Below are 23967 nucleotides of genomic sequence, written 5' to 3'. Positions count from 1 at the left end.
ATCTGCAGCGGGGCGGACTTCGCAGGATGAGGTCTGCCACAATATGAAAAGCAAAAAATAAGATAATATATCAAAGAGGAACTGTTAAGAGTCAAGTTTCATTTGACAGGACAAAAACAAGATAATATTACCCGCTGAAATAGAATTAACCAAGTAGCTGTAACAATTTTATTTTGTTGGTAAAATTCAGTATAGCTAAATCAAACACTTGCCTTTAGTGTATCCAGTGCAGACAAAGCTGCTTCCAAGGCTGGAATTGCTTCAGCTAAGTCACTTTCGCACTCATTTTTCAGAAGCTGGGCTTCTTCAGCCTTTCCACTGGCTATCTCTTCATCTAATTTCACAAACTTTCTTTTTGCTTCTACTTGTACAGACTCTATCTCAATAACCTAAAGAAAAAATAAAGATAATTCCTCAAATATCCTATTGCTTTCTCCCTCCTAGAGAAAAAGGAATGTTTAAACAGCAGAGAATCCAACATATCATTTTGAAGGGTAGAAGGGCCCAAGATAAAAAGAGGAGAAATGCAAATACATGTAACCTAATTTGGTAATGAGCTTCCCAGCTCACTTCAAAAATACAAGAAACCACATGGGACCCAAAGAGATAGCCAATCAACAGAAAAGGGTAAAGTGCTAAGATCTAGTGGCAAAAAAGTGAGGCTTATTTTCAAAACTAATTTTACACATTTCAATTGTCTTCTGATGTCAATTAAAAAAAAAACATTCATGATACTCTACCTGCATCATATGTGCATTTTCAATTTTAGCTTTCTCCAATTTGGGCTGTAATTGGACAAGCTCCATTTTCATTTCTCCAACCTAAAGAGACAGTTTATCTTTACGTTTTCATAGCTACAATAGCTATAGAAGCCAAACACAGAAAAGTTAAACTTAAATGTATCATAAGGTATTAGGGTCAGAAAATCTTAACTTTTTCTTTCAGTCCTTTACATGATAAAATCATGAGAATGTACCCAGTTTCTTCACAAAATATTTTGTCTTCCTTGAGTAGATGACGGGACAGTGGGAGAATGCAGTTGCCATGGAAGAAATGCTGATAGAAAAGAAGGTGGCACTAAGGGTATTCCTGTTACATAATTATATGCATGGTATACAATGCATATGAACCACCCAAACCTCTGCTGCTTATAATGAACTAATGCTAATAAGCATTAGTAGCACTTGACTCACTTTTAAAAACTCCAATCTTATGTTTTACCAGCTATTAAAATAGAAATTAAACCCAAACTTATTATATTCTCTCCAATTCCAAAAAATTAAGAATAAAACAAGATGTATTTGAGTTTGTGTGGTCTAGGAAACTTAGTAAACATCTCTAAAACTCACTTTACTCATCTCTAAGATAAAGAGCATAGACGATTCTACCTCATGGAGTTGTTATGAGGAATAATTGGAGGAATGCATGTGATACACATAACACAGTACCTGGCACACAATATACCATTGTTATTATTTCTTACAGTTCCTATTATGTTATATCAGTTTGAGCAGCTCATCAAATTTACCTGTGACTCAGCAAAAGCTAGTTTGTCCAGCCCATTCACGTATCGTTGTTTTGCTTTCATAATAGCTTGACGCTTGTTAGTCAAAAGCTGTTGAAATGAGGCAATAAGTTCAAGATAAGAAGTGGCAGTAACATAGTTATGTCGTCCCAACTCCTGCAAGAACCTAAGAGAGGCAGATGACATATCTTATTACAAGTAATAGGCTTCACAAAGTAAGAGGTAAATTCAACATAGCATTAACAACATGCATTCAAGAATAAAGGCTGATTTTACTTAGAGGCTGCTGAGTACTTGAACTCCACAGAATTCTAGAATTGGATGTATAGGCATCCCAAATTTAGCATGACATAACCACCTCCCAATTTCTTGTCTGCAAAATATCAAATAGCAATATGGATTTGAAAATGACAAGTCAACGAAGATGTGTATCAAAGGTGAACTACAGTGAGAAAGATATAGACCTTTTTACATGTTTCATAAGCCAGGGAGATCTAATGCCGTAAGGGATCCAAGATGTTATGTAAGATAGGCAAGTAGAGGAGAAAAGGGGATTGCAGATAGGATAATTAAAATGAGTCATCATTCCTTGCACAAGTGTGTCACATGTCAGCTGAATGGGGTGTGACCAGAAGTACAAGATTACTAGACATACACATGGAAACAATGGAAGCAGTGATATTTCATGGCAAGTATGTACACTACATCATGCTTCTTGGTGCACCTGTCTAAGCCAACCATGCTAGCTGGTTGTAGGACTCTAGCCATGGATAGGCAATATAGTGATATGAGCACTGGGCTCATGCACCTTTGAAATGAAGGTCTTGGAGATTAACAGAGATAAAACAGGTACTTTTGAAGTATCCACAGTCCCCTGAACCAGCTCCCCTTATTTGAGAGCTTCCACCTAGTGCTCCAGCAACAACGTTTGTTCTATGGAACTTGCCTCCTTAACCATAGCTGAGCAGACTGGGGTTGGACACTGGACACAAAGGCGGCTAATCATATTTTGGAAACAAATTTGGAATAGGGAGTTGGAAACCACCAATCAGTATCTGCTTATAGGTGGAATTGCAAGAATTAAACTTGAGAATTGAGAGGCAACCAGTTTCCCCCACGTGCACTGGGAAGTAGAAAATTCAATGTACAAAGAAAAAGAAGAAAGTAGATGCCCAGACAGAATCAGGAATGAGAAGCAGAGAAAATGCATTTCTGGTTTTAGAATGGCTTTCTAACTCCTACTTGGAGTCACTTCTGCAATCCAGTGTACAAGGGGGACATCCCCCCAAAATATAATTATCTTCTGGAGTGTGGGTCCCTTGTAGTACAGGCTTCCCCTGCAGGGTTGGTGTTCTAGAAACCCACTTATATCAGTGTACTAGCTGGCATTGTTGTGAGGAGCTGTGTTTGGCTTCAGTGAATTTTTTTTGAAGATTCAACACGTTAGCCCATTTCAAGATGGGTGATTTACGAGCGCCCCTGCCCACACTACACTCTGTTTTAAGCAGCAAAAAACAGCATGACCCTCATGCCCCGCTCTCTCTATTCACCTAATCTCACCCCAAGCGACTAATTTTTTGTTTTCCCCAGATGAAAAGAGTCATTAAAGGGAAACATTTTGATAATGTGAAAGAGGTGAAACAAAAAATGGCAGAAGCACTAAAAGGCATTAAAAAATCGACAAGTTCAAAAACTGTTTTGAGCTGTGGAAAAAGTCTTGATAGGTGTATTGCACCAAATGGAGAGTACTTTGAAGGTGACTAAAGTTTAAACATGTAAGAATAAATACACAATTTTTCTAAGTAAATTCTATTTTGGGGGGTCCCACCTCATAGTATTTCCCTTAAGCTTTGTGAGACACCTCTGTACCTTTATAATAAATCCCCCCTTTCTATTAAAGCTAGATCAAATAGCTTTATATTACTTGCAAGCTGAGGGTCTTAACTAATTAAATGATCAGAGAAATCTAGAAAACGTAGAAACCCTATTAAAATTTTGGGTTTTACAGAAAGGGATGCTTCAAAATATAAGATATGATTGTAATTAAAACATTTATTAATATTAACCTTTCTGAAAGATCCATAACAGAAGTGTGAAAGTATTTGCAGGCTGGAACTATCTCTCGTCGTTCAACCTCAGTAAGCTCCAGTGTTTCTAAGAATTTCACAGCTACAAGCTCAAGGGCATCTTCGGGCCATGGCTAAGAATAAGAAAAAGAAAAACTTATAAAATTTAAAATGAATAGTTTTACTACAATTATTTAAGTTAAGTATCTTCCTACATAAGAAGAATTTGTGGTTGAGAAAATGAAACCTTAATGGGGAAAACATAATTAAGGGGACTGGGGTCACAAGTAAATCTATGAAAGACCTAATAAATAAGTTCATACACTAAAATTAAAGATAATGCCATATAAAGGAAAGGTTAATGATATTTTACACATAAAATGTATACTTCATGGCTCTCCTAAATCTTCCACTTGGATGTATAGGCATCCCAAATTTAGCATGACAGTGACAGATGCTGCTAGTTGCCTAATATGTATCAGTCCCTTTTCCTGACTCCAATTATATTCTATTGGGTTGGCCAAAAAGTCCATTTAGTTTTTTCCATAAAAATAAAAGAAATATTTTTCATTTTCACCAATAACTATTGATTTGGACTTCTAGCCAAGATGGAGGCCTAGACAGACACACTGTCTCCCTCCAGCACTAAGAAGAAATACAACTACCTCAAAACTAGAGAAAACCAGAAGTTACAGAAAATTAAGTTGTATGGAAGTCCAAAAGACAAAAACATAAAGAAGAAATACTCATCAAGACAGGTAGGAGGGGTGGAGCCAGAGCAGAGAGGATGCAGTGTGGTGGCGGTGGCAGAAGGGGCAGCAGCAGGCCAGCAGACAGCACAGTCGGGAGGGACATGTTGGGAGCGTTCCCAGCACCAGACCAGACCCCACAGCTCACGGTCTCAGCACCAGGAAAAATCAAGCCTCATTGCTTCTGACTGTGCACACCAGTGGGGGTTAGGGTGGAGGCAGAAACTGCCGATCTCTTAGCAGAGTCTGCTGGTGTAAAAGGCCCTCATGGTCCTAGGATATCCGCAGACCCACCTACTCTGGGAACGACAGCTAGGGCAACAGTTAGAGAGGCACAAGTACCATACAGAAGTGGGAGAAGTGCCTGGATACAGGGCCAGAGCTGAGCAAGCGACATTGTTCCCTCTCACCCTAACCCCAAACACAATGCCACAACGTGGTGAAACGGGTCACCCTGTACTGATGAATACCTAAGACTCCGCCCCCACAACATAATAGGTGCAACAGCTCTACCTGAGACTCAGAGGCAAATAAACACAGGAGCCTGTCAAGATGAAGAGACAGAGACATATGGCCCAAAAGGCAGAACAGATCAAGGTACCAATGGGAGAACTAAGCGATGAGGATACAGCCAACCTAACAAATGAGGAGATAGCCAACCTAACAGATGTAGAGTTCAAAACACTGGTGATAAAGATGCTCAAAAACTTGATAGATATGCTTAAGTATGGAAAACGCATAAAGGAAGAAGTGAGGGCTATGCTAAATGAAATGAAGGAAAATCCACACAAAACCAATGGTAAAGGGAAGGAAACCAGGGTTCAAATCAATGATTTGGAATCTAAGGAAGGAAAAAAGTCAACCAGTACAGAATGAGCAAACAAAAATTGAAAAAATGAGGAAAGGCTTAAGTACCTCTGGGACAACTTTAAATGTGCCGACATCCAAATCATAGGGGTGTCAGGAGAAAAGGAAGAGCAAAAAATCAAAAGCTTATGTGAAAAAATAAGGAAGGAAAACTCCCCAAATTTGGCGAAGGAAATAGATATACAAGTCCAGGAAGCACAGAGAGTCCCCAAACAAGCTAGACCCAAGGAGGACCATGCCAAGACACATCATAATTAAAATGCCAAAAGCTAAAGGTAAAGAGAGAATCTTAAGAGCAGCAAGAGGAAAATCAGAGAGTTTCCTACAAAGGGGTGCCTATAAGACTACCAGCTTATTTCTCAAAAGAAACTTTGCAGGAAAGAAGGGACTGGCAAGCAGCATACAATGTGATGAAAAGTAAGGACCTACAACCAAGACTACTCAATCCAGCAAAGCTATAATTTAGAATGGCAGGGCAGATAAAGTGCTTCTCAGACAAGGTAAAGATGAAGGAGTTCATTATCACCAAGCTATTATTATATGAAATGTTAAAGGGACTTATTTAAGAAAAAGAAGATCAACACTATGAACATTAAAATGAAAACAAACTCACAACTATCAACAACTGAATCTAAAAAATAAAAACAAAATCCAACTAAGCAAACAATAAGAACAGGAACAGAATTATAGGTGTGGGGATCATTTGCAGAGTTATCAGCTGGGAGGAGGAAGGGGGAGAAATGGGGAAATGGTGCAGGGATCATGAAGCATAATTGCTTGGTACAAAATAGAAAGGGGGAAGTTAAGAATAATATAGGAAAGGGTGAAGCCAAAGAACTTATATGCATGACCCATGGACATGAACTAAGAGGAGTGGGATTGCTGGAGGGAAGAGGGTAATGGGAAGAGGGGAGCAAAGTGAAAAAAAATTGGGACTAATGCAACAACATAATCAATAAAATATACTTAAAAACTATTGATTTAGATATTTTGAGTATGTTGGCTACCTTCTGCCATTGGCTTCTAGTGGGTAGAGGCCAGGGGCGTTGCTAAACATCTTCCAGTGCATAAGACAGCCCCACAGCAAATAATTCTTTGACCAAAATGTTAATAGAGACTTTGCAAACCACTTTTGACACATCCAATCAGACACCTTCTCCATACACTGCACAAATCTTTTTTCGTATTTCAGTTTTGTTTTTACCTTTCTTGAAATAATAAATCATAATATGCTGGAAATGTTGCATATTTTCTTCCATCTTCAATATTAAAATGGCTGCACAAAAATTCACCAGTTTTAATAAGTTTTTATAAATGCATGCTGATATCATACAGAAAAAACTAAATAAACTTATTGGCCAACTTAGTAGATAGTAATATGCCCAGCTAAAGAGCACATTTCCTAGACTCCCTTGCAACTCATAGTGGATAAAGATATGTATGCAGTGGATGGGTGGGGATTTCAGGAAAGGCTCTTTAGAGGGTTACATCCCAGCGGCATATATCCTGTTTTCTGTATTTTCCATTATTCTACTTCTTGCCTAGAACACAAGATGTAGTGTTGGAACTCCAACATCTATCTTATACTGTAAGATTATAAGATCATGTTGAGGATGGAAAGCACATGCTAAGGATAGTAAAGCAGAAAGAACTTGGGATGACTTTGTTAAGCCACAAAAGCTCCAGTTGGTTTACTGTTAGATGTTTTTCTACATCAGAGGGAAAAAATCTTGTGTTTAGTTTGGGTTTCTGTTACAAGTAGCCCATTACAATTCCTGTTATTATATCCAAAGCTGAACTTTTGATTTTCTTCCCCACAAATTTGCTACTTCTCCACTCTTTCCTGTCTCAGTGAAATGGTTCCTTTATTTTTCCTGGAATATGCCAAGTGTGCTCCTGCCTCTGACCTTTGAACTTGCTGTTCACTTTGATTAGAACCCTCCTTACCTAGGACTCCCAGTGGTTCACTGACTGGGGATTGAACCTGCAACCTTTTGGTGCATGGCATGATGCTCCAACCAATGGAGCCACCCAGCCAGGATAGAGTTTATTCTTGTATATTTTTCCATATGAACAACTGTAAACCTACTTTTGCTTGCCCTTGTATTCATGTGGTATTATTATACTAATATATTTTTTAAACCTTAACAGAGGCTTCTAAAGATTTATTATTAAGATCAGTGAATTTTTGTAAAAGGACAGAATAAATGTCATATGACTTATACATCATTGAAAACATTACCAAAGTCTATCTTTCTGTTCTGGGTGCTTTGTTTTTAATTATGGTTAAAGTGACAGAAACCAGTCATACTGTATCTTCAAAGGGGATATATCATCACATGTAATAAGAAGTTCAGAAGTAGAGGATTTCCAGAGTTGCTTAATTTAGAAGTTCAACCATGTCATTGAGTATCCAGTTTTTTTTTGTCTTTTTGGTCCACCATTCTCAGTGATGTTTATTTCATCCATGGGCTTGTCCCATCATAGTGACAAGATGAATGCTACAGCAATGGGCATCACATCCTCAAGCAACAAGGTTGAGAAAGGCCCTTTTCCTACCATGTAACACTTTTTACAGCAAAAAATAATAATAAAACAACTTCCCCAAAGAAGCCTTTAACTTAGGACCCATTGGCAAGGAATGTGTCACAAATAGGCTCATGTATAAAACAATTAACATTAATACTGAAAGCACCAATACTGATTTAGACCAATCAGGAATCAATCTACATAAAGGGTGATTTCCCAAACAAATTGAGTAAGGGTGTCAATTTTAATCCATATGAAGTATTTCATACAAAAATAAATATTCCAATATTCCTTCCTTTATTCTCTGAATTGTTTTGGTACCCCCTGTAAGTGTACATTCTAGTGTGCAGACTAGGAATTTATCCAAAAGTCGATGCCTTCCTGATTGTGTGACACACAGTGGTTTACACTCAATTCCTGAATTTTACAGACCCAGGCCTCAGGCAATGCCATAGTTTCTCTGACACACATTCTATACCCCCGCTGCTTCATGACAAAAATCTTTATTCTGCTCCGTTTATCACTTAATCTCCCTTATCTATTTGCAACTACCAGTTTCTTCTTTTTAAAATTTCTCCCAACAAGAATCACTTATAGTAAAATAGAAAGTCTCATGGTTATAAAAATAATATCCAAAAGTAGTAGAATTGTATTGATAAGATTTCACAAAAAGAAAAATTTATGGTTGAACGGGCTTTCTTTGGTTGGTTGGTTTTGCTTTTGGGCTGCTTAGTGGAAGGAAGCACTATTAAGACATGGTTTGCAAAAAGCAAAATTGTTTCACACGGCTTTTATTGTTGTATAAGCACTAAAACATCCACTACCTGAAACATATGTGCAATCCTCAAAAAGGCGGAATTAGTTTTTCAAACATGCAATTGACAAATAGGCGAAAGAGAGTAAGTTAGTATCAGAAATTTAGTTTTAAAAGAAATTATTCAGGGCCAATCAATAGTCCACATTCTTTTTGGACATAAAACAATGAAATAGTAGGCACCATGACCTACTGTTCTCAAAACCATAAATACTTAATGGTCTTAGACAGGCAATGACAATTTGCCTTAAGATTAAATGAGGTGGCGGCCTTCATCATTCAATGTTGGCGTGACTGAAATTGCTGCCCAGTTGGTCTTCCTGTCTCTTGTTTTGCTCCACTCCGAATTATTCATCATACAGCCTCTGATTGTTTTGTTTTTGTTTTTCTGAAGTAAGGATTAGCTAAGTATATGTTAATCATCATGCATCATCTTTGGTATAAAACCAAATTCCTAGGCTTGTTTACAAATTTCTCTATTAACCTGTCACAAACTCAACGCTCTAACTTAACTCCTGCTGCCTCCTTGCTATACCAAACTACCTGTAGTTGTCTAAATGAGCCATGCTCTCTGCACTATTTTACCTTTGCATGTACCATTCCCATGTGATGGTTGATTTTATGTGTCAACTTGACTATGGGTGCACATATATATTTGGTCAAACATTATACTGGGTTTTTCTGCGAGGTGTGTATTTGAATGAGTTTAATGTTTAATTAAACAGAGTGAGTAAATCAGATTGCCTTCCCTAATGTGAATGGGCCTCATCCAATCAGATGAAGCCCTGAAAAGAACAAAACAGCTGACTCTCCCCTGAATAAGGGGGAATTCCTTCTGCCTGTCTTCAAACTGGAACATCAGTTTTTTTGCGCCTTTACACTTGAAACATCAGCTCTTACTGGTCTCAAGTCTGCTGGCCTTCAGACTGGAACTACAGCTCTCCTGAGTCTCTGGCTTGACAACTGCAGATCTTGGAACTTGTCAGCCTCCATTATCATGTGAGCCAATTCCTTATAACATATATTATATATTTGCTATATAATATATAATATACACAAGTACATATATATCTTTACATACATATGTATGTGTGTGTGTGTGTGTGTGTATACACACATAATATTCTTTTGGTTCCTAATATACCCCTCCTATATGCAATTAACTCATTTTCATAAGTCAGAGATTTGCAGTCTTAAGCATATCTTTTACACACCAAGATTATGGCTCTTTTACTGCTTATTTGCTGATTGTATTTTCTGTCTTCTAGTCTAGAGTATGACCTCCTTGTGGGAATCATGTAGTCTTATCAATCCCTGGTGCCAAGCACTATGCCTGTCTTTAGAGTAAGTGACCAAGAAACACTTGCTCAATCCATATTAACAAAGCTTGAGTAAGAGTTCAGTAAAATTCAAAAAGATTTAGTTGCCCCCACCAAAAAAAATAAATAAATAAAATAATAATAATAATAATAATAATACAAACCTGAAACCAGTCAATGGTACAGCAATTGATGAGGGATGGAAACTGTCTCAAGCGATTTCGAAAGGCATCTCCAATGGGGCTAAAGGCCACTACAACATGAAGATTATCTTTGCAGCGATTCACAAAGAAAGCAAACAGGGCTAAGGGACTAATTTCATCATGTTTACTGCCAGCCTGAGCTACAGGACGAACACCCTAGGGAATATCAGAAAATAAAAAACCTGGTGAATAAAAATAGATAAGCTGATGAGATCAGTAGATATTGGAATATTAAGAATTTTTATTACTCCTTTTGTAAATATTTTTAAATTTTTGTTTTTATATCAGTAGAATAGTTTTTATATAGTTTGTACTTAGAAGACGTCTCCCAACTCCATAATTTTATAATTTAAAAACAAATATCTGCCAAGAATTTTACTTATAAAGATATGAACAAAAACTTCACCAAAATACATTCAACATTGCTTTAAGAGGAAAAAAATCTAAAACATTCAGTTAACAACATTATTTATAATGACGTATATCAATGTAAGTGCCATGGTAAGATCAGCAACATAAAATAAGTGGGGAAAAAAACAAGTTGTGCAGGAGTATATATAACATGATCCTCTTTGTAATCTATCAGTGTGTATGTATAAGTACCCACACATTTATTTATTTATGTATGTATGTATGTATGTATTTATTTATTTATTTATTGTTGTTCTATTACAGTTGTCCCACTTTTCCACTCATTGCTCTCCCCTGCCCCGCCCCCCATACATAATTTTTTATAGAAGCAATCACAAAGAACTATTAGTAGTGTTTACTTTTGGTGAGATGGACTTAAAGGACAGTTTGAAAGGGACACTTTCATATTTTATTTTGGACATTTTTCTTGATTTGTATCATTCTTTTTTTCACTTTGGACATTTTTATGCTGTTTGAATTCTCTAACCTTATAATAGTTGCATTTAAAAAATGTTAATAGGATTCTCCAGTAATGAGATTATTGGTCACTTTTAATTTTCTTTCTTTGTATATCTTTATACGAGAATGGCACTTTACATGAGGTTAGGCATAATGGCTCCAGAACCAAACTTCTTGAGTTCAAATTTCAGCTTTCAGTTTATTACTTATGTGACCTGGGGGGAAGTTATTTCACCTCTCTGTAACTTTGTTTCCTCATTTTTAAAATGGGAAAAAGAGTACCTACATCAGAGGGTTGTTGAGGGATCAAATGAGTTATGCCATGTGAACACTTAGAATAGTTACTGCCATATAGGTAAGTAACTGTTAGCTTTCATTTTACATCCTACATTTCTCCTTGTTCAGAGCACAAAAGGTTTTATAAAGTGCCTTATAAATAGATTAAAAAATTTTAATATAGAGTGGTCACAATGATCATATAATTTCTATTGTTACTACAATAAATTTATTTCTAAAAGAACTCTACTATAGATGTGTTCTACTTTATGTGATAGCTATCTCCATGGAAAACTGTAAATCAATACAATATATGCATTCTAATGATAATTCTCAAATTATGATTACTATGATTAGTGTCAGTATATTAAATTACGTTCAGGTGGTCTACCGGCACTAAATGTGGTAAATAAGAATTCACAGCTACATTGAGAAAAGAACTGCAATAACTTAATTCTGCATGGAGTGGAAATGGCACAATGGAAAAAGTTGTCTGGAAGTGTAGGCTGGAACTCTGATGAGGTCAGACAGGTGTGTTGAGTCTTTAAGAGGTGCTTGCTAGGCAGTGCCAGAGCCAAGGGTCAGCTCTTGGAATGAGGTTCAAAGTAAACTCTTTGTCAGAGGGATGAAGTAAGCAAAGTCCAAGACATGGTCTTCAAAGTGGCATGCATAGGATGATGTACAAGTGTGAAAAGAACATAAAACTTCTTTCATAGTATCTTTTATATTTTAAAAAATCAGTGTAAAGCAAGCAGAAACAGGGATGTATTTCGGTACCCCTGAGTTCTGGTCGTGGCTATTTCCTTACGGAGAAATTGATGTGGAGTTCCTAGGCTTGGGTGTGATATGAAGAAAAGTTCTTAAGGCCACTGCTGGATCATACCATTAAACGGTAGTGAAGCAAGTTTTGTAGCAAAGTGACAGGAGGAGAAGATAAACAATAGCTAATGTGACCAAGAAAGCCTAGCAAAGTTTAGGCAATCCTACTCCCCAAAGGTGACTATTCCTTGAATGGGAGTATGGGGAATGAGTTTATCTTGTGAGTTAGGAGAATCACCGTTCTTCAACAGCCTTGGCCAATCCTTGGCATCACCCAGATAAAATTAGAAACTTGGGATATATTTTTCTTTTCTTCTTCCCCACCCAGGCTACAAACTGGTAATGTACCATTTACTTTTTTTTTTTTTAACTTCTGATTTTATTCTTTTAAAAATTTATTTATTTATTTATTTATTTGTTTATTTATTTTTAGAGAGAGGGGAAAGAAGAAAGAGAAGGAGAGAAACATCACTGTGTGGTTGCCTCTCACTGGTGCCCCCAACTGGAGACCTGACGTGCAACCTAGTCATGTGCCCTGACTGGGAATCGAACCAGTGACACTTGGCTCACAGGCCGATGCTCAATCCACTGAGCCACAGCAGCCAGGGCTACCATTTACTTTTTTAAAGAGCTTTTTAAGTGACAGGTGCTTTATTTCATTTGATCCACAGACCTCTCAACAACCCTATGTAGGAGGAACTATAATGTGTGTAATAGTTCCATTCCATACAATAGAAAAGTAGAGTGCTTGAACTGCTAGGGTAAATCCATTTTACTCCAGATGTTATCACTGGAGGCTGAAATGAAGTATCCAAGTGTGAGAATATATTTTGTGGGTAAAAGCAGCAGTGGTAACAAGAAAGGGAAAATTACTAGCAGAGATCTTGTAGAAGAAGAACTTACAAATGGTCATCTAAGGGCAGGATATTTGAAGTAGTGGGTGCTTGACAATTGTGTTTCTTATCAATTTAACCATAAAGCATTATATTCAGACATATCAGCATTGTTAAGACAAGTAGTTTTATTAAGGGTTTTAAAGAATTTTAGTCAGTAGTAAACCATAAAAGCTAATCAAGTAGTGTTTTAAAGCTGTTTTCTCATATCACTGTAACCCTAAGACATGATTTAAAATCTTTAATCACTCATGAAACATGCTAAATAAAACTGACAAAACTGCCATCATTATGAAAAAGGAATTACAAAATAAAATTCTGTCTCATAACTATAGAAGCAATTTAAAATTCACCAAAAAAAAGTATTAAAATAATAAACTTTAAAATTTTAATTACCAAAATCCTCTGCACAAACTATATTCATCCTGAAGAGCAGAGAAAAAGGTTTAAGAACATTTCTGTGTTTGGAGAGGCACTCCCTAAAAAGCATTTACCTCCATCACTTCTTGTTTTTCATCTGTTGCAAAAATGTTAGGTACTTCTCCAGTATTGAGCACACTGTCGATATCCTCAAGAAAAGCTTCCTCTTTAATCTGAGTGTCCGTTATTAGAAAGACCGTCTTCTGGCCCTTCATGCCCACATTCCTTAATAGAACCTTAAAATAAAAATGTACTTAGAATCAGAATATGGTATACATTTGTTGCTTTTGCTTTCCCTCCCTTTCTCCTTTTAATAACAATTTCTGAATTTTAGAGTACTACCTCTCCCCATTTCTGGTGGGGCTGTCAATCAAGGCCTCCATTTTGCCCATCCCCTGGTGGGAGACACCCAACTGATCAGAGTTTCCCAAGCCCCTAGACACAGTCATTGATTTAGAGGAGGGTATATATTATTTAACTGGGTATATATGATTCAGGGACTAAGAGGGGCTTGAAAAAAGAAAGAATCTCTGTCATTCTGAGATGGAAAATATAAAGGTCAGTAATTTAGTACTAGGGGGCAACTGTGTTGCCACATGGAATGAGTGAGACTGCTGGAGAAAGAAGACAAATGGAAGCAAACAGGAGATAGAGTAATTACTGAGGACTTAATTTGAGCCCTTAAATTCAGCCATGTCAAAAGCCTATCCACCTCTGAATTCTGAAGTCTTGTAAGACAATAACTCTGTCTTTTTCTTAAGCTAAGGTGAGCTTTTTGTTTTGTTTTGTTCATCGATTGCAACCAAAGATTCCCGATTAATGTAAAGATATGAGCTCAGTGGTATGCTGGAGATGAGTTTTTTAGGATGGTAGAATTGATTGTTAAAATTTCAGGAACTTGTGAATAGATTGTTAAACTCAGCCAACATTAAAAATTAAATTATATAAACTTATAATTAAATTATATTACAAAACAAAAGTTAACAAATGCACTCCAATTTTATTATGTTTACTATTATCTATGCTATGGAGATTATTTAAATTGACTACATTTATACACTAAAGAACCATGTAAGTTGTTCACACACATAACTCTTCACAACTGTTTTCAGTGACATCAAGTTGATAGCTTTAATCATCCATAGCAGGAGTTTTTACACAACAGAAATTTACAAATGCTACAAGTGAGAGGTTGGCTTTAACCTCTTGGAGAGTTGGTTGTTAAACATTTGCCAGCATACCACTGGATATATTTCAAGTGAAAATAATATCACTCCTACTGAAAATAAATTTTAAAATAAACTTTTATCTTTATTTAAAAATGATACATTTTAAATAAATTATATTATTTAAATAACTGCTGAATTTTAATATTATACAAAACCATGCTTTTTTTCACTAAAGCCATCTTCCAATATGCAGGCTCTTGAGATTTTAGAAATAATTTTCTATCATCAAAACTAGGCAAGATAGCTATTGAAGAAGTATTATATCTAATCATGTGAGCTTTATAATTATTTTATAGTGTTATTTTTTATAATTATGTAAAATAGAACAATACTATATAATAAATAAACAGATTTAACTTATTGCCAAAAGCATCACTATATTTAAAAGTCATATTTAAATACGGGCATATAGAAATTTGTGGAAGATGGCGGCGGAGTAGGTAGCAGTGTTGTCTGCTTGCTCCCATCACGTAAAATCCTGGAGTACAAACACAGAGAGGAGTGATTGAGTGCGGATTTCAGATAGTGCGAACAGGGAAGGGAGTGTGGGAGTGGCATGAAAGAGGGCAGAAAGTTCTCCCGCACTCTCAAAAGGAGTCGCTGGGCCCCCCAGCCTGGTGCCGCTGCTGCACCGCACCCAAAAGGGGCAGCTGCAGACCGGCTCATTAGCCGGGATCTGCTTAGAAACTGCCACCTACCAGAGGCGATGGTACCAGCAAATTCTGGGAGGGAGTCAATGAGGGTTTCCTTGAAACAGCTGGAGTTGTGGGAAGACAGCGAACAGCCCAGACAGTGGGAAACTGTATGAATTGAGTCTAGGTGGGGACTCCCTGGGCTGGCAACTCTGGGTTGGCAACCCTGTGCCCCAGCATGCGCATCACAGCACCATGAAACAAAAAAGCAGAACTGAGCTGGGAGAGGAGCCCATACAGGAAAGCTACAGTGGAAACGCAGACTCAGTGGGACCGCAGGCAGGCAAGCAGTACGCACAGGCGAAGAATAAGACGCTGCCAGCCAGGGATGGATGCAGCCCGGTGCTGCAGCTTGGAGCACAGAGACTTTTTGGGAGCAAGAGTGAAGACAGGACCCAAGGCTGGGCTGGGACTAGGGACATGTGCACTGGCTTGCCAGCAGAACAACATTGCTAGACAAGCCTGAGGACTGCTGGAGGGTGCCGCAGGGCAAGTGGGGAGAGACCCAACTCAGTGCGGCTCACAGCAGAACACTGCAGCACGCCCACGAGTGAGAGAAATGCAGCCACAGAAATCAGCCAGGTCTCTTCACAGCCAGCCAACCAGAAAAGATTTGAAACCCATGGAATTTTGACCAGGGGTTGATTAGAAAAAGAAGACTGCACCCAAAGGTTGAACTGAATAAAAACTTTTTTTTTTCTTTTCTTCCCTTTTTTTCCTTTTCTTCCCTTTCCTTTTTGCTCTCTTCCCTGTTTTTAAAACTCTTTCTTTAATCTGTTTCCTACCTTCTCTCCCTCCTATCCATATTCTTTAATTTTTGTTTGTCTATTTTGTTTATCCTCCCTTTCACACTAAACATATAGCATATAACTGCTATATAAACCTAATACTATACACTTCTACTTTCTCACTTCATTCTGCATTCTTCCCTCCCCTTTTCAACATACAATGTAAATATTACTTACTATCTCACATAGCCTTGACCCGACTTGCTACTATTATTATTCTATCATCTTTCCTCTCAAAAATCACTTTTCTTTCATTTAAAACAACTCTTATCTGTTTCTCCAGTAGTATAATAGTCTTAACCTCTTTACATTTATATTAATACTGACTTATTTGCTTCCGATAGTGTGATTGTGGGTGGGGGTTATTTTTGAGGGTGTGGGTTTCTTGCCTCGGTTGGTTGTGTGTTTATGTTTTAACAGCATCTCCACAAAAGAACTCAAGACAAGGTGGGAAGAGTGACTCTCAATCAACTAGCCAGAGGGAAGGATCCACCAAAGAGTAACTGAAATACAACCAGACAGCTTAAACAAACAGCATAAAGCGCATCCCAAGAACATCAGGCTCAGGAGATCAAAGAGACTGCACCACTGAATCCCCCAGGTCTCCTAGACAGAATCTCATACCATGAAGGCGGGAAATCAAGCAGACAAATCTAAGAAAAAAAAAAACAAACAAGAAGTATCCAACATGGGAAGACACAGAAACAACCTCCCAATGAAAAGAGGAATCCCCCAGAAAGAGAGATATATGGAACAGACGTAAGCCAACTATCAGACATTGAATTCAAAAGAATGGTTATAAGGAAGCTCGTGTACTTGACAATCTCAAAGAAAACTATGACAAACTCAAGGGAAATTACAAGGAACTCCAAGGAAACTACAAAGGACTCCAGGGAAGCTACAAGAAACTTACAGAGAACTACACCAGCATAAAAAAGGACATAGAAACTATTAATAAGAACCAGGAAGAAACGAAGAATACAATTTCTGAACTGAAGAACACAGTAGAATCAATCAAAAGCAGGCTAAACAAAGCAGAGGATTGGATCAGTGAGTTAGAGGACAATGTAGAAAAAAATTCCCAGATAATACAACAAAATGAAAAAAAGACTGAGAAAGAATGAAGAGGGTTTAAGAGAACTGCAGGACAACATGAGACAAAACAACAATAGAATCATAGGGATACAAGAAGAAGAGGAAGACCAAGTTATAGAAAACCTGATAGAAAAAGTAATGACGGAAAATTTTCATAACCTGATGAGAGAAAAAGTCATGCAAGCCCAAGAAGCACAGAGGGTCCCAATGAGGATGAACCTAAACAGGCCCACTCCAAGGCATATCATAATTAAAATGGCAACATTCAAAGACAAAGCGAGAATCCTAAAAGTGGCAAGAGAAAAACAGCAAATAACATAGAAGGGAGCTCTGATAAGGCTATCAGCCAATTTCTCAGCAGAAACACTACAAGCCAGAAGGGAATGGCAAAAAACATTCCAAGCAATGAAAAACAAAGGCCTACTACCAAGACTACTTTACCCAGCAAGGCTCTCATTCAAAATGGAAGGTGAAATAAGGAGTTTCTCAGACAAAGGAAGACTAAAAGAATACATCTCCAAAACCAGCATTGCAAGAGATGCTAAAGGGAATGCTTTAAGGAAAAGAAGAAAAAAAGAGAGGGAGAGGCACACAAGTACAAATGGAAGTAAATAAATACTTGTCAATAATAACCTTAAATGTAAATGGATTAAATGCTCCAATTAAAAGGCATAGGGGGAGAACACCATGCGGTTTTGGAGTAGAAGGAGAACATCATGCAACTTTGAAAGGGAAGGGAGAACTCCATGCAGTTTACAAGGAGGCTGGGAACTCCACCTGGTTCTGCATTAAGAGCTGGAAGGCACCACAACACAGGAAAAACCTCCCCAATCAGGATCAAATGATTGGGAGCTGCGGTAAAGCTAAATTGTATCTCTGACTTTTCTAAAACTAGCCTGCTTTGGTAGGGGGAGGCAGGACTATGTGTTTGTGGGTGTTTTAAAGAAAATAAGACTTAACAGAAATCCACAAATAATTTAAATCTATATAACCATTAAATAAACAATTCTTTTTCTTTTCACCAAACTCTGGTATTGAGAGTTATGCTTCTGGCGGTGGGCAATCAGGCCCCTAATAAATGAACAGCCCGTGGGTTCTGTTTCAATCCAGACATCTCGTGGGTTCTGTTACATTCCCACTGAAAACCCTAAGTCTCTTTCACTCCACTCTAGAACCAAACCCCAAGTCCTAATTTTTTTTTAAATTTATTTATTGAATTTATCTGAGTGACATTGGTTAAGAAAATAATATATGTTTCGAGGGTACAATTCTATTATAGGTTCCTTGCCAGTGCTTGGGACTGTGGAGAGAAGTATTTGAGAAAAGGCTCTCTCCACAATTCAACAGTGAAATTAGGATGCAGTACGTATCACAGGGAACCCTAACAATCTCTGCAATATCTTGTCTATCTCCTTGTCCTGAAAATAAATCAAGAAGCTAGTAGTGTGTTAAGTACTCCTCAGGATACAGTTCAAGGCAAACACAGTATTGTACAAGCTGCCAGATAGAAAGGGAATCTTCCTCATCTTCAGCTGGGGTAAGGCTGGGCGCTCAATATCTTACAGACAAGTGGACAGACACCAAGGAATTCGCACGTCATGAGTCCAGGACACTTTCCTAGGACACCACCCAGGACAGGGCTCTACTCCTCACCTTCACATCACCTCATTCAGGCAGCTAAGGTGTGTGTGACGCACGGTGATTGGTGGCTGCCGGCCCTGCTGCCATTGGCTGCCCAGGCCTCTTTGTTCCCATCACCACAGCAGTGTACCAGAACCCACGGGCTACTCTGATTGAAACAGAACCCACGGGCTGTTGAGTTATGAGGGGCCCAACTGCCCGCCACCAGAAGCATAACTCTCGATACCAGAGTTTAGTGAAAAGGAAAGAATTGTTTATTTAATGGATATATAGATTTAGATTATTTGTGGATTTCTACCGTTGTCTTATTTTCTTTAAAACACCCACAAACACATAGTCCTGCCTCCCCCTACCAAACCAGGCTAGTTTTAGAAAAGTTAGAGATACCTTTCCCTACTTCCTAGACACAGTTCAGCTTTATCGGTAGTTGCCAATCATTCAATCCTGATTGGGGAGGTTTTGCCTGTGTTGTGGTGCTTGCCAGCTTTTAATGCAGAACTGCGTGGAGTTTCCAGCCTCCTTGTAAACTGCATGGAGTTCTCCCTTTCCTTTCCAAAACCGCATAGGCGTTCCCCTTTTTCAAAGCCGCATGGTGTTCCTTAGAAAAATATCTGCCGCTTATTTTTAAATCCCTGACTGCGTCCTGTGATGCAGTGGGCATGGTAACCAGTTTGACCATTCACAGAACCACACGCAGGCTCTGTGTGTTCTTTCCATACCATCCCATGGTCCAAAAACCCCTCCCATCTTCTTGGGGCCTTGGAAGTATCAAAGCCATTTGTGTAACAAAGACACTAGCAACAGGCATGTGAAGGCATCTTAAAAAGCTGTTTCCTTTCCCCATCCCCCAACCCACAGGCTCTGGGGATTTTTGGAGACCCCCACTCTGTAACAGCAGGACAGTTTCTGCGGACTGGGTGGTGGAAGTTGGATGGGCCAGATGAGTGGTGGCTGCAGTGGCATGAGAGTCCAAGCAGGTATCTCCTCCTGACCCCCAGTACGCCCAGCATAGTCGGAGGTCAGGCGAACCTGGATGTGAGATCCTGGACAGGAGGAAGGAACCTTTTTGACACACAAACATGAACCTGGAGGCCAAAGTGAAGAAGGTCACAGATTCAGGAGGAGGCCTTTTAGGAGTAGACTCCAAAGGAAAGATGGGCTAAGGTCATGAGCAAGGATTTGGAGCCCCACCCCCCCTCAGTTTAAAATGCAAAGAAAAATGTGAAGGCTTTGAACTGCACTTCTGGAGAAAAATATGTCATAACTGCAAGTGCAGCCAAGAAGAGCATGACGTGTTGTTGAGCCATGAGGAGGATCGAAAAGTGGGGAAACTTTTTGAAGACACCAGATATACCACCCTGATTGCAAAGCTAAAAACAGATGGAATTCCCATGTATAAAAGCAATGTTATGATATCGATCAGTCCAGTTGCAGCCAAGAAGAATGTCTCCATCAATAGAGTGACCTATGAATGGGCTCCTCCTGTCCAGAATCAGGCATTGGCCAGGCAGTACATACAGATGCTGCCCAAGGAGAAGCAGCCGGTGGCAGGCTCAGAGGGGGCGCAGTATTGGAAGAAGCAGCTGGCCAAGCGGCTCCCCACCCATGACCAGAATCCTTCAAATTGCCATGAGTAGTCTCCCAGAGAGGTGAAGGAGATGGAGCAGTTTGTGAAAAAATACAAGAGTGAGGTTCTGGGAGTAGGAGATGTCAAACTTCCCTGCGAGATGGAGGCTCAAGGCTCCAACAGAATGTACATCCCTGATGGAGAGAGAAACACCATGATAGCAGTGGGGACTGTGGAGGACAAATCAACCGAACACAAAAGAACTCAGAATTCCTGCCACTGCTGCAAACTGAGTATGAAGAAAGGTGACCCAGCCATCTATGCTGAAAGGGCTGACCATGATAAACTGTGGCACACAGCTTGTTTTGTCTGCAATACCTGTCATGAACTCCTGGTTGACATGATTTATTTCTGGAAGAATGGGAAGCTATACTGTGGCAGACATTACTGTGAAAATGTGAAACCTTGATGTGCTGGCTGTGATGAGCTGATATTCAGCAATGAGTATACCCAGGAAGAAAACCAAAACTGGCATCTGAAACACTTTTGCTGTTTTGACTGACAACATACTAGCTGGGAAAATATATGTGATGTTCAGTGACAAGCCTGTGTGTGAGCCCTGCTATGTGAAAAATCATGCTGAGGTATGTCAAGGATGCCACAATGCATTGATCCTGAAGCACAGTGAGTGACCTACAAGAGTTTCAGCTGGCATGCATTGACAGTGCTTCTTATTTCTCTGCTGCAGTGAGTGTCTCACTGAGGAGAAGTTCATTCCAGTAAAATGCATGGTTTTCTGATCCATGAAGTGTAAGAAGAATATGTCTTAAGAGGAGAGCACCAAGCAGTATTAAGCTGTAGCTATTGAAAGTGGTCTGGATTTCTACTGTAAAATGCAATTTGGAAAAATAAATGGAAAAAAAAAAAGAAACTATAAAGGATGCCAGAAGATTTTGTTAACTAGCTTTCTTTGCTGTATTTCCCTTACCATTCTTTTATCTTAACATTTAAAATCTGCTTTAAGCATTTGATTTTAAAATGTAAAGAATGTTATTATATTTCTTTAGCTTTCCAGATGTAAAGTCACTGAGTTGGAAGGTTGAATTTAGTTAACCTTTTTATCCCTATCTGTCTGTGCCAAACAGCATATATGAAACACTTAAAAGTTAGTGTGATGAATGGAGACATGAGCATTTCTAGTTCTATATTCTTGTTTCCTTCTAATGTAAAATAAAAAGGAAATGAAACTTGAAGAAAAAAAAGACATAGGGAAGTGGAATGGATACAAAAACATGACCCACATATATGATGTTTACAAGAAATGCACCTCAAAACAAAAGATTTACACAGACTGAAAATGAAGGCATGGAAAAAACTATTCCAAGAAAACGGACATGAAAAAAAAGCTGGGGTAGCTATACTTATATCAGACAAAACGGATTTCACAGCAAGGGCCATCAAAAGAGACAAAAAAGGACATTTCCTAATACTTAAGGGAACAATCCATCAAGAAGATGTAACCCTGGTAAACATATATGCACCCAACATAGGAGCACCCAAATACATAAGGAAAATACTAGAAGCCTACAAGAAGGATATCAACAGCAACACACTCATAGTAGGGGACTTTAACACCCCATCATCAACAATAGACAGATCTTCGAAGCAAAGAAACACCAAGGATATTGAGGCATTGAACAATACACTAAATCAAATGGACTTAACTGATATATATAGAACTTTTCAACCCAAAGAAACAAAATTTACAATCTTTTCAAATGCACATGGGACATTTTCAAAGACAGACCACATGATAGGACACAAAACAAGCCTCAACAAATTCAAGAAAATTGAAATTATAGCAAGCATCTTTTCAGACCACAATGCCTTGAAACTAGAAATCAACCTCAAGGAAAAATATCAAAGACATCCAAATTCATGGAGGACAAATAACATGATATTAAATAATGAATGGGTTAATAATGACATCAAGGAATAAATCAAGAAGTTTCTGGAAACTAATGATAATGAACACACAACAGCCCAGAACCTATGGGACACAGCAAAAGCGGTCCAGAGAGAGAAGTTCATAGCAATACAGGCCTACCTGAAGAGGATAGAAGAATCTCCAATAAAAAATCTAACCCTACAGCTACAAGAACTAGAAAAACAACAACAAACAAAGCTCAGGGTGAGTAGAAGGAAGGAAATAATCAAGATCAGAACAGAATTAAATGGCATAGAGGCTAAACAAACAATTCAAAAGATCAACAAAAGTAGGAGCTGGTTCTTTGAAAAGATAAACAAATCTACAAGCCTTAGCCAGGCTCATCAAGAAAAAAAGAGAGAGGACCCAAATAAACAAAATCAGAAATGAAAGAGGAGAAATCATGACTGACATCACAGAAATACAAAGGATTGTAAGAAATCACTACAAACAACTGCATGGCAAGAAACTTGACAACCTAGATGAAATGGACAAATTTCTAGAAACATATAATCTTCCAAAACTGAATCAAGAAGAAGTAGAAAACCTGAACAGACCAATAACAAAGAGTGAAATTGAAACAGTAATCAAAAATCTCTCGGCACACAAAAGCCTGGACCGGATGGCTTCGCGGGAAAATTTTACAGAATATTTAGGGAAGAACTTACTCCTACCCTTCTCAAACTATTCCAAAAAAATGGAAGAAGAGGGAAAACTTCCAAACTCTTTCTATGAAGCCAGTATTCCCTAATTCCAAAACCAGGTCAAGACACAACACAGAAAACTACAGGCCAATATCACTGATGAACATAGATGCTAAAATCCTCAACAAATATTGGCAAACAGAATCCAGCAACACATTAAAAAGATCATACACCACGATCAAGTGGGATTCATCCCAAGGATGCAAGGATGGTTTAATAATCGCAAATCAATAAATATAATACACCATCTAAACAAAATGAAAGACAAAAATCACATGATCACATCAATAGATGCAGAAAAAGCATTTGATAAAGTACAACACCCATTTATGATAAAAACACTCAGCAAAATGGAAATCGAGGGATAATACCTCACCATAATTAAGGCTATACTTGAGAAACTTGAAGCCAACATCATATTCAATGGACAAACACTGAGATTAGGAACAAGACAAGGATGTCCACTATCTCTACTCCTATTCAACATAGTGTTGGAAGTTCTAGCCACAGCAATCAGACAAGATAGAGAAATAAAAGGCACCCTAATTGGGAAAGAGGAAGGAAAACTGTCATTATTTGCAGATGACATGATAGTATACATAGAAGACCCTATGGACTCAACTAAAAAAACTACTCGATATAATAAGCAATTGGCAAAATAGCAGGGCACAAAGTCAATATACAGAAATCTAAGGCATTTCTGCACACCAACAATAAAATATCAGAGATAGAAAATTTTTAAAAATCCCATTTACTATAGCAACAAGGAATAAACTCAACCAAAGAGATAAGAGACCTGTACTCAGAAAACTACATAACACTGAAAAAAGAAATTAAGGAAGATACAAATAAATGGAAGCAAATACCATGTTCATGGATGGGAAGAATCAACATCATTAAAATGTCCATACTAC

The 23967-nt window shown here is 38.2% G+C and overlaps 1 protein-coding gene and 1 pseudogene across 1 annotated transcript in view; one reads left to right on the top strand and one right to left on the bottom strand.

Moving 5' to 3' along the window:
• The window catches only part of DNAH12 (dynein axonemal heavy chain 12), a 291227-nt gene that overhangs the window by 88390 nt on the left and 178870 nt on the right, over positions 1–23967 (bottom strand). The window contains exons 43-48 of the mRNA XM_090282944.1: positions 13425–13586; positions 10034–10228; positions 3592–3725; positions 1529–1691; positions 741–821; positions 213–389 (exon numbers count right to left, since the gene is read on the bottom strand). Coding sequence (XP_090139070.1) covers positions 213–389; positions 741–821; positions 1529–1691; positions 3592–3725; positions 10034–10228; positions 13425–13586 — 912 coding nt within the window. The remainder of the gene's footprint in view (positions 1–212; positions 390–740; positions 822–1528; positions 1692–3591; positions 3726–10033; positions 10229–13424; positions 13587–23967) is intronic.
• On the top strand, positions 19856–21192 carry LOC150004807 (testin-like; annotated as a pseudogene).

This window comes from Furipterus horrens, unplaced genomic scaffold, assembly GCF_987537825.1.
Source record: "Furipterus horrens unplaced genomic scaffold, mFurHor1.1.pri manual_scaffold_7, whole genome shotgun sequence".
In the NCBI taxonomy this organism is placed as follows: domain Eukaryota; kingdom Metazoa; phylum Chordata; class Mammalia; order Chiroptera; family Furipteridae; genus Furipterus; species Furipterus horrens.
This window is presented reverse-complemented; position numbering and strand designations above follow the sequence as displayed.